The sequence below is a fragment of the Amphibalanus amphitrite genome, unplaced genomic scaffold (genome assembly GCF_019059575.1).
Source record: "Amphibalanus amphitrite isolate SeventyFive unplaced genomic scaffold, NRLGWU_Aamphi_draft 000245F_arrow, whole genome shotgun sequence".
In the NCBI taxonomy this organism is placed as follows: Eukaryota; Metazoa; Arthropoda; class Thecostraca; order Balanomorpha; family Balanidae; genus Amphibalanus; species Amphibalanus amphitrite.
Window position 1 is genome coordinate 491,927 of NW_024881740.1, and position 11,245 is coordinate 503,171.

The following is an 11,245-nucleotide window of genomic DNA, read 5'->3' on the forward strand; positions in this document are numbered from 1 at the left end:
GCAGATTTTCATTTTGGTCCCATTCTTTCTGCAACGCCAGTAGGGCTAATGCTAAAATGCCAAACTCTATGGGGGGCACTGTACCCTGGTGCCACACCCCCCCCCCCTGTTCTGCCGCCTATGGACAGATGTTAGGAAATCAAACCTGGAAGCCAAATAGGTCAGTTTTGTTAAAAATAATCCAGCAATCCACTTCTGCCAGGTATGAAATCCCAATCCAGAATGTTCATATGAGCTATTAGTATGTGCAACACAATTTCGATTTAGTAAGAATAGCAACCAACCTCTAATACTTTCCTAATAAAATTACAAGTTCAAAAATGGCATCAACTTCTTCAGATTACCTACTTTTGGCCACTTTTGGCATCCTGCCAGCTGCCACGTGTGGTGCCATGCTGTGCTTTTGTTATGAGAGAGCCTCCCAAAAAAAGACAAACGAAATTCACAGCTCACGTTTTGGTAATATGGTTTTATTACGTCATTATCGTTTGACCAATGAAAAATCTTAATTTGACCAAGACTGTAATGATTCCAAAAGATTCCCCGTAATAGGCCCTCTAAACTAATGACGTGAGATATTGTTATTCTTTTCAAAAGTGAATAAAATTAAGATGCAAGGCGCACACCGCTCAGGGCCATATAATACCGTTTCAGCTTACGTTTACGTCATTAAATTCAACGCTACAAAGATGATATTCACAAACAATCGTATCGTAAAATCATGTGAGGCAGAAAAAATGAACATTTTCAAACGGTACTAAACCACGTAAACAAATGGTGTGACAAGTGGGGAATGCAAATTGCTCCCCACAAGTCAGCCTCACTAACCTTTTCCAAGCAACGCAGACACCCCACACCCCCACGCCCGCTCCGTTTGGGCCGGGTTGAGATTCCACAAACAAACACCTTTAAATATCTAGGCATCACACTGGACAGGGGACTCACTTTCACACAACACATAGCAGACATCACAGGAAGGTGCACCCGGCGCCTCAATATCATGAGGTGCATCTCAGGCACGCACTGGGGCGCTGACAGGAAAACACTAACACTTCTATATACATCTCTGATTCGATCCATCTTGGATTATAATGCCTTTCTACTAACTAATATATCCACTACTCTCAGTAACAAGGTCGAGAGTATCCAAAATTCCGCTCTTCGCATTATCTCTGGCGCACTCCGCACTTCGCCCTCGTCGAATCTCCGTGTTGATTCCAACATTCCTGCTCTTGAAAGAAGAAGAGAATACCAGCTTATAAGGTATTACACAAAAGTAATGGCAAGAAAAGATACAATACCATATGCTATACTCAGTAACCTACCAGAAAATAACATAATAACACATAGAGAATACAAGTACCAAACAATAAGAAGACACCTTAAAAACATACTCAGGGACTATAAAATAGAAACTCCAAAAGTCCTAGAAACCCCCCCCACTGAGCCCTTACTGGACTAGGCACCCCATTGAAACCCTGTTCTTGTTCGACGACAAGAAAAAAGAAATGAACACTGACGAAATGAAGCAACTTTTCCTGGAATTCCAAAATGAACATAAAAACCATACTTTTATATATACAGACGGTTCCCGGGCGGACAACAAGACCGGAGCCGCCTTCTACACAAAAGGACACATACAATCATTCCGCCTCTCTGATTACCACTCCATCTTCTCGGCTGAGCTCTATGCGATTAACGCAGCGCTCCAACATGTAATCAACAAAACAGATCGACAGCTGGTGATTTGCACTGATTCCAAGGCCGCAGTACAATCAATCGCAGTGGCCCATAATGATTCACACCCAATCACGCGAGACATTAAAAGACAAATTAACCAAATCACCAATCAAAAAAGAGAAGTTAAGGTAATCTGGATACCCGGTCACGTGAACATTGTGGGGAACGAGCGCGCTGACGAAGCGGCCAAAGCCAGCCTCCGCGAACCCCCCAATAACTCCCTCCCCTGCCCGGTATCAGATTACCTTAACGTGATTCACGAGGCCTATAAAAAACATATCCAGTTCGAATGGAACGTAAACCCGCACTTCTATCTTCACCCAATCAAGCCAATCGTTAAGCACTGGTCGACTGCTTATCAAAATACCCGGCTTAAAGAAGTTATTCTAGCCAGGCTTAGAATCGGACATACCAAATTGACACATGAATATATCTTTGATCAAGGCCCCCCTCCAATCTGCCAACGTTGTAATATAAGATACACAATTGAACACTTCTTGATCCACTGTCCCCAATATCAAACTGAGAGGCAACCTATAATCCAATATATCACAAACAACCGACTTGCACTTTCAATTCCCACTCTCCTCGGCGATTCTCACCCGGATCTACTCGACTTGCTTTTCTCTTTCCTGAATAATTCCAGACTAGAACGATCCATATAGCACAGTCTCGCGCTCAGTTCCGTGGTCGGCAAGCGTCGATAGCGGTTCTGGGCGCGGGACTCAATCTGTTTGATCTCTGAAGAATTCGAGACTGGCCATGTCAATTTAGGAGCTCCGAGCTTACGGGCACCAGCCGCCGCCGCGGGGACCACTGTCACGCGGCGGTGGGCTCCTCCCCCCCCCCCCATCTGCTTCGAGAAAGGGGTGTCGGCGCTATGCCGTCCGCAACGACCCGTTATAATGGAATGTTACGACACAGGTCCCCGCACTGAAACGTCAGTTCTCTAATCATACCATTCAGCTTTTGGTGGAGGTTTGTAGGAGCCCCGAGCTTACGGGCACCAGCCGCCGCCGCGGTGACCATTGGCACGCGGCGGTGGGCTCCCCTCCCCGAGTTCATGATTTTCTCTTGGTTTCTCTTGGTTTTTCTCGTGGTTTCATTGTGATTGTCTTTGTTTCAATTGTTCTTGTTGCGCCGTGATTCCTTTACGTTTGCGAGCGCGCGTGTTTGCGTCCCTCCGGCGGCGGCGGCGGCAATCGGGACCTGCCCACCGTGGGCAGGTGGTTCTCGACAGGGATCCCTCTTAAAGGTTGAGGCCCACTCGAGACACAAGCTATCTGGCCGGACACCCCGGGCGCGGCCTAGGTGGCTTGCATCCATGGCCCCCGGGAGTGGATGAAGGCGATAGCTCCACAAACACACACACATTAGCGATATAACGTAACGTAATATCAAAGCAAAGGGATTTTTCCTGTGCAATTTGGCAAAAGCGCACAGGTTTTGCCCTCTAAGATAGGCACCAGGTTTTTCTAGTTAGGACTTTCCTGGTGGAACTCACGACACAACAACAGCACACATTACAACACTTCCACATTTCAGCATCAAGATACAGCAGCAAGACATGTAAGTATTCAAAATCCCTCTCGGCACTGCCACTCTGGCACCCTTTCTGGCTTCCCCTTGCACTTGCTCCCACCGGACGTCACATGAGCCGGTCTAACGTAAACTTTGCTCTTGATATTGCCTTGGGCCGGAATAACATAGCCGGCTTTAAAGTAAAGTAAAACGGAAGATCTGGCTAATTGCCAGCTAGTAACTTCCCCCTACCCCGACCAGGGCCTCGGCCTGTCGGGAGAAAAATTCAAAAAAAAAAAATGATATTTCGCTTCCCATCGCTTCCGCAGGCTGTTGAATATTTTTATACTTTTGTTTATATCTCAGTTTATTTTATCAAATATTTCTTTCAATAGATTGAAATACCTTTACCTAACCAAGCCACATGTGTCAGTATCATCTTTTATTGTTTATCAATCAATTGTGGTAGCTGGAAACTGGAAAGCCTCATGGTTGTCTATTGCAAGATCAATGAGATTGTCTTATCAATATCATTATGGGCCTGTTCCAGCGCCTCCAGTAGAAATTCTTGACTGGAGGCTCTACCAGAGGTTTCACTGGAGGCGCTGGAACGCAATCTGGAGATTTCTGGAGATTGGCATCACAGATACCAAAAGAATGACGATTGTTTTCTCTTGAAACACAAAATTTATTTTCAATTTTATTAAGAAAGATTAACAAAATTATAGCAATGTAATTTTCTTTACATTCAAGTTGTAAAATAATCAGTCAAAAGTCCTTTGTTTACATTCGCGATTGTCACATGTGCGCCATAATTGTAGACCAGAGCCTCCAGAGAAATTTGGACCTCTCAACTCTCTGGAGGCTACTGGAGGTTTCTGGAGCTTTCTGGAGCTTTCTGGAGGCGCTGGAACGCTCTCTGGAGGATTCTAGAGCTTTCTGGAGCTTTCTGGAGGTTTCTGGAGGCGCTGGAACAGGCCCTATGTAGATTCTAACATGAATTGTGATGTGGTAGGTACGTAGTTATGTATTGTTCATTAGTCATTACTTTGACTTACCTCTATGTTAATTGTTAATGCAAACTTTTCTGTTGGTATGTGAACTGTGAACAATCTTCATGTCACTCAATTCTCTCAAGTTGTGACCGTCATGAGCCTCCTTTATTTTGTATTCTGTATAATGTAACTGGATGCCTTTACTAATATGGTCTTTGTATAAGATTGTTTGTTTCTAACCATACTTTGGTATTCATAACTTCTTATGAAAGAAAGTTGTTAACATTTTGAGCACCTATGTATGAGCTATGATCCCAACGGATCTCACGACAAAATTGGGGAGCCAGATCTATGATCCGAGTGGATCTAGCGACAAAATTGAAGGGTCAGATCTATGATCCCAGTAGATCTCTCGACAAAATTGAGGGGTTGGATCTATGATCTGAATGGATCTCGGATCGGGATCCATGGGATCGGATCTCAGATCCATTTTTCCGGATCCAAGCACATGTCTGGCGCCTACCCTTTTCTAAGTGATGGCCAATTGGACATTCAGATTGTTGAGATTGTAGCTTGCCTACGTCTATACCGCAGCATACGAGAAAATGGAGCCAAAGATACAAATAAGAAATATAGACTGATATCACAAATACTTCCCTAAACTTTGGGTACCTAGGTAGTAAAATACACTCAAATGCACTTAGTGCAAGAAACTAAGTGCTATCACCAAACTAAAACCCGTCGATACGATAGGCTAGAAAATCAATAATGGTATGGTATTACACTGGTAAATGTAGTTTATCTACGACTAATACCCGGAAACTTAAAACCCATAAGGTTCTGACTAGAAAATGGCTTGGCGCCCCAGGCAGCGGTCTTTGACCGATACAAGACCGCATAAAGCCGTCGTCCGCGACTCGTTAACAGAATGCCAGCCAAAGGCGTGTCGAATGTGGCGAATTATTACATCGGGGGGATCCACCGACCAGGGCGGCTGTAACTCTACAAGGTGCTGTTAGCACTGGAAGCTAAATTAATAATAAGGTAGCTCTGGCTCGTGAAACCGCTTGACTTTAGGTGTCACGGTAGTTCGGAAAGAGATACAAGCTCTTCCATTTTAAATTAAGTCGTAAGGCAACGTTTTGAAATGACAACTTTAGTGGCACGGTGGATTCATGCGTCTGACTACACAAAATCAAGACGGATGAAAGGGAAGACTTGGAGCAAAACTGCCTGCAACTTACATTGAGGCGGTCACGTGATCTCCAATAGATTAGCTAAAAAGTAAAAATGCATACGCTAGAAACGGGCTTAATAAAACACTATGAGCTCGCAAAAGGCGCCACGGAACTGTAATGTGTAAGTAGTAAGATTAAGTAGACAGTGCAGCTAAGTATAAGTGACCTCCCTCACGTACAAAAGTTGTCATCGCTAAGCGAAGGACTATTTAGGAAGGTCCCCTCCACCAGCCCCGGGTCTCACCATGACGTGCAGCGGCGGCCCACCCTGTGCACCACTGGCGCCGTACCTGACCCGGAGACGCTGCCGCGCCGGCCGGTGGTCCCCGCCGCTCAGAGGTTAGTGTCGGCGCACACCTGCTCGTAGCTCCGTCCGCCGAACGGCGCCATGTACCCCGGCCCGGTGAAGTCGAGCAGCGTCTGCAGCGGACACAGGTCGAGTCGGCCAGACGGCGCGCCGGCGCACATGGGCACCAGCGGCGTCACGTCCTCGCCGTTGTACAGCAGTCGGAACTGCCACAGCCGCTGAGGGTTGGCCGGCGTCGGCTCGTATACCTCGATGGCCAGCCGGGAGGCGTACGGCGGCTGGAACTGGGCCGACAGGGCGCGCACCCCCAGAGCCAGCAGCGCAGCGCTCAGCGTCAGGTCGTGGCCCGCCCAGACGGTGAGCAGGGGCGCCGTCCGCTCGCCGGAGACCCCTCGGCTCAGCTGGCGGCCCGCCTCCTCAAAGAAGCGCCGCATGCGCAGTCTGGCGGCGCTGCGCAGCTCCTGGGAGCGCGGCTGGCGCGCCTCCCACTGGCGAAACACCACGAGGCTGCCGGCGTCCGCGGCCGAGACGCAGCTCTCGCCCAGACACGGCAGCGGCGCCTGGTGGCAGGCGGACGCCAGCAGCGCGTCCCACAGCTCGGCGGGACGCAGCGGCGGCGCCTCCGGCGGCTGCTCGACCGCCAGCGGCCCCAGCCGCGACACCAGCTCGCCGAAGGCCGGGTGGTCGGCCTGTCGGCGGCGCGCCGCCAGCCCGGCGCGGGTGTACAGCTGCCGCGCCGCCGGGCAACTGCACTGCGTCACGCACAGATCCACGTTGCGCGTGGCCTGCCAGACGGCACCGCCGAGCGACTTTTCGCCGGCCAGCGCGAAGGCCAGCGCGGCGCCGCTCTGGAGTGTGCGCTCCGTGGGCGAGTAGTAGACGGTGAGCCGCTGCGGCGCCACGCCGGCCAGCAGCGGCGCGTAGCGCGGCCGCAGCGCGGTCCCCAGCCGCAGCAGCTGGAGCACGCCGCGCGGCGTCAGCCGGCCCTGGCGGCAGCGGCCGTCGGCGGGCAGCAGCGCGCCCGTGCCGCCCACCGCCTCCAGCCGGGCGCGCCAGCCGGCCGCCGCGCGGCTCGCCGCCCGGCCGTAGCCGGCGTACACGGAGCGCAGACCGGCCGGCAGCACCGCCGGCACGCCGCAGTCGATGTCGGAGAGGTTCCTCACCGGCAGCAGCGGGCCGCGGTCGCCGTGGCGCACCAGCAGCAGCGCGGCGCGCAGACGGAACCCCTCAGGCGCCTGACCTGGAAAACACGCCATTATCTGTCACTCCAGTAAATAATCTCCACCCTGTGCCAGATCCTTGACAAACAGTAGGTAGCAGCTTGAACACTGATTTTCATTCAGGATATCGTACTGCACGCCATTGTTCACAGTTCAAACGGGGCGCCTCTAGCCATCAGCACCATCAGAAGCTTACCTTCTCTTCCAGCCTTAATGCTGTCAATGGACACACACGACTTGCGTAAGACATTCAATGCTGAGCTGTTTCCAGTAAGCTGGTGACGCCGCTCCCTCATTATTTTGAGCATGTGAGGTGAAAGCAGATCATCTGATGTTCTTGACATTGACATGCTCAAAAGACGAGAACACACTGTAAAAGAGAATAATGGTGAAGAAGTCTAAAACGAATGATAACCTAAACTGGATGCTGAAATTAGAGGCACCATATAAATGCAAATGGTACAATAGGGATACCCAAATGCTTCCCAATTCTGAGCTCGAGGCAGATCTTCAACGCACAATGACATTTACAAGTATCTTATACAGGTCGAAACTACCACAAACTACCGCCCGTGTATTATTCGACAATAAGCTTAACACTAGCACTGATGACTGACGTCACTGGTGGACCGCTAATGGGTGCCGACTGCCGACCGGCCGGTAGGTAGTAGAACGCAGGGCTGCGGAGTGCGGAGTGGAGGCAGAGTCGGAGTCGGTCGGAGTCGAAAGTTGTGACCGGAGTTGGAGTCAGAGTCGGAGTTGATTTTCGAAACCGGAGTCGGAGTCCGAGTCAGCGAAAATCCGTCGATTCCGCGCAGCCCTGCCAGGTCTGCAGGAGTCGGTCGGGGTCGACAGTTCTGTACGGACTACGGAGTCGGAGTCAACGGAAGATCAACTCCGCAGCCTAGGTAGAAGGCATTCTCAGGTTAGTAAGTCCGAAGTCGTATAATTAGATGCAATCGTGAATGGATTTTTGCTGTGACTCGGCTCCCCATGAAAGGATCAGCGGACCGCGACCTGGACAATGGTCATAGTGAACCGTCTGCAGATGAAATCCGCTCACAGCTTAGCAGCCGACTTCGACACTCCACCCACGTAAAGCAAAAAACCTCATTGGTCATTAATCTGCCTTGATCTCCAGTCTACACATCTGCTTACTTTATCGACCAGTTACTGCAGCCGTTTTAGAGCTGCTTACGGCCGATAACAAGCCGGGAGTGGGCTAGCTGCCGGTGCTAGGCGCTAACAATCGAGTAGCTCGTGGCCGCTTGGCTGCCTGGCGCGCTGCTGCTGACATTACGGGGGGAAGAGGTGATAATCAGTGGGGTCCTCATAGTTCGGTATATGGTTAAAGCTCAGCGACACTAAGGGATTGTGTTATGCTTTCAATAGGATCCTCTAAACCACCGGTGTAAAGTCCTCAGCGCAACCGTTTGGAAACCTTTAAAGGCACTGGTAAGTGGTATGGCGTGTGCGGCCCTTAGAACCGCCGATATAGGACCTTAGGGCCTTATGAGGTGTTGGTGGAGGCCAGCAGATTTGAATGATATGGGGCTTCCAGAGACACTGGTGTCGGCACTTGGAAGCGCTGGTGAGGGCACTCACAGTGGCCGTCATGGGCCCTCGTTGAAACTGGTGTGTGGCTACAGACGGGTGTGGGTTGGTTACAAATAGGTCGGTAAGGGCTCTCAGGGACCGGAAAGTAGCCCTCAGAGGTCAAGGGGCCCTGAGAGGCCGGCAAGGCCAAGGGTCCCTCAAAAACTGGCAAGGGACCCTAAGAGACCGTTGTGGAGCTCTTCTGGGGAGAATAGGCTCTTCAGGAACCCATGGGGCAGGGCTGCAGAGTCGGGGTGGAGTCGATTTTGGAAACCGGAGCCAGAGTCCGAGTCCAAGTCACCGAAAATCCATCGACTCCGCAGACTTGGCAGGACTGCGGAGTTGGGAATTGGAGTTATAGTCGGAGTCAATTGTTCTGCCCGGGGTCGGAGTTGAGGGCCCTGTTTCACCGGTGATAGCAGCACGCTGCTGTCAAATTGCGCGAGCTGACGTAATGTGATGACGTCACATTAATGACGTTTGGTGTAATCCGTGAGCTTTTTCATAGCTACGTTTGGAGCAGAGTTGCTGTCTTGTTGAATGCGTTTGATAAATTTGTTTGGTCGCACGGCCGTGAAGATGTTAGCGGCAATATTTGATGACATCACACAGTTTGACACGCCATGGTTTGTTGATGTTTCCATGGAAACCCAATTTGACACGTGTAATAGCAGTGTGCTGCTATCACCGGTGAAACAGGGCCGAGGTTGTTGTTGTTGTTAACTCCCCACGTAGCGGTCGCTACATAGCCTCCCGGCTCTGAAGGTACCTGGCGGCGGCCCCCAGGGCCGCCACCACGCCGCTGCAGCTCCGGACCTCCTCCTCCCTCGGGTGTATGTTGCCTAGATGTCGTAGGCGTAGTCGCATCAGTGCCGGGCAGCGTAGCAGGATGTGTTCTGGCGTGTCTGCCTCCTCTTCGCCACAGCAGCGACGGCCGGCCGCCCGGCACGTCAGCGAGCTGCACTGTGCGCAGTCCCGACCGGGGTTCCAGCCGATCCGATGCAGATACTGCGCGGATCCCGACCAGTGACCGGCGCGCAGTTCGTGCACATCAACCGCCACCTCTCGTGGAGTAGTGATGGGCAGCGGTGCGGGTAGGTGGCCGTCCATCAGCCGCCTGTACCAGCCGTCCGGCCAGTTGTTGATCGCCTCCTTTCTGGCCATCCGGGACGCCGCACGGTACACTGTGCGGACGTCGACCGGGACTCCCTGCTGTGGGAGGACGGTGGCTACCTTGGCGATGGCGTCCACCCGCTCATTTCCCTCCAGCTCACAGTGGGACGGCACCCATTGGAGGTGGACTCTTTGGTCCCCATCAGCCACCAGTGCCGCCATGTGCTCCCAGATGGCGGCACCTAGAGGGGACGTCTGGGCCGCTGGTCCTCCCCTCAGCGTCGCAAGTGACGCCTGTGAGTCGGAGCATATGATTATATCCTGCTCGAGGGGTGGGTGCTCCAGGAGATGTTGCACTGCCGTCTTCAGCGCCACCATCTCAGCCCGGTAACTAGAGCATATTTTCCCCGCCACCTCCCGCAGAGCTTCCGTCGTTCCATCTGGGTGCTCGATGAGGACCAGGGCCGAGGTCGAAGTTGGTTTTTGGAGGCCGGTATTGGAGTCAGAGTCGGAGTCACTGAATATTCATTGACTCCACAACCCTGCCATAAGGTGCTCTGGCGAGCCCTGTGGAGCTCTTCTGAGTCCATATGGCCAGCATGGACCGTCAGCGGCCTTGGCGTTGCAGGGCCCCCTAAATCTGGTGGGGGCATGTGCCCTATGCCCCCTTAGTGCAGATAGAAAATTCAATCAGTGGTGCGGGGGCACAACAATTGCAATCCGTCGCAAGGTTGCCCATGCGATACATATCACGATTGTCAACCCTGAACCCGTGTCAGCAATGTGTCTACAAGGAAATCAGCTCTAGGTGGGTACGACGCCAGACTTACTAATACCAAGTAATAAAGTCATTAGTTCATTACGTCATTCATTCATTACGTCCAGTAGTAACAACCGATACAGACCAGTCTACAGAGCCAAAGGTAACATATGAACAGCTTGGAGCCGGCACTGCGCGGTGTCCACCAGTGACATCTTCCTAATGCTAAGTGACTGGTCCATTGCAGGATGATTCTAACTCTCTTATACGGACTTGCATCACACACTAAAATGCATTAACACCTACCTGCATACACAATGAGCACAAGAAGGAAAAGGATGCATGACTGCTTGAGACATAACAACTTAATTATCTTCATTTCAATTTCAATTGCAAATTGCAACTGCTGGTCTTTAGAGTTTGTTCCACTTTGGTGTAGCTCATTCAAGCATCTGAAACACAGTACACAATGTTTGTTAAAATGAATGAATAATAGTCTTATCAGTTATCTGCTATGCATCACACATATCAATGTTTTTTGGTTTGACTTAAAGGAAATAGTTCACTTTTAACATGGGGTTTTGAGCTGGAATAGCGGTTTCGTAGCTTGAGCTGAGACAAGCACAAATCAGGAACTTTTACGGCTCAACGATCACCCTAGACGAAGATATTCCATTTCTCGTTCCGAAAAGAGTGCCTTGTAGAGGAATGCGTGCCTTGCACAGGAATGCAGCCACGTCATCGTCAGCCAATCA

The 11,245-nt window shown here is 51.1% G+C and overlaps 1 protein-coding gene across 1 annotated transcript; it reads right to left on the bottom strand.

Annotated features, from left to right (window-relative positions):
* Window positions 1-5,743: 5,743 nt before the first annotated feature.
* Window positions 5,744-10,878, bottom strand: LOC122386278 (2-phosphoxylose phosphatase 1-like). The gene is made up of 3 exons (XM_043375325.1): window positions 10,797-10,878; window positions 7,218-7,391; window positions 5,744-7,041 (listed from the first exon to the last, which is right to left on the bottom strand). The coding sequence occupies exons 1-3, from the start codon at window positions 10,867-10,869 to the stop codon at window positions 5,828-5,830; spliced, it is 1,461 nt and encodes a 486-aa protein (XP_043231260.1). The 5' UTR covers window positions 10,870-10,878; the 3' UTR covers window positions 5,744-5,827.
* Between the last annotated feature and the right edge of the window lie 367 nt (window positions 10,879-11,245).

What these genes read in the sequence shown, in the direction of transcription:
- LOC122386278 (XM_043375325.1), bottom strand. Translation starts at nt 10,869, where the DNA reads ATGAAGATAATTAAGTTGTTATGTCTCAAGCAGTCATGCATCCTTTTC. An exon ending in TGTGCTCATTGTGTATGCAG is followed by an intron (nt 7,392 to 10,796) that starts GTAGGTGTTAAT and finishes TCTCTTTTACAG; the next exon opens with TGTGTTCTCGTCTTTTGAGC. An exon ending in CATTAAGGCTGGAAGAGAAG is followed by an intron (nt 7,042 to 7,217) that starts GTAAGCTTCTGA and finishes CGTGTTTTCCAG; the next exon opens with GTCAGGCGCCTGAGGGGTTC.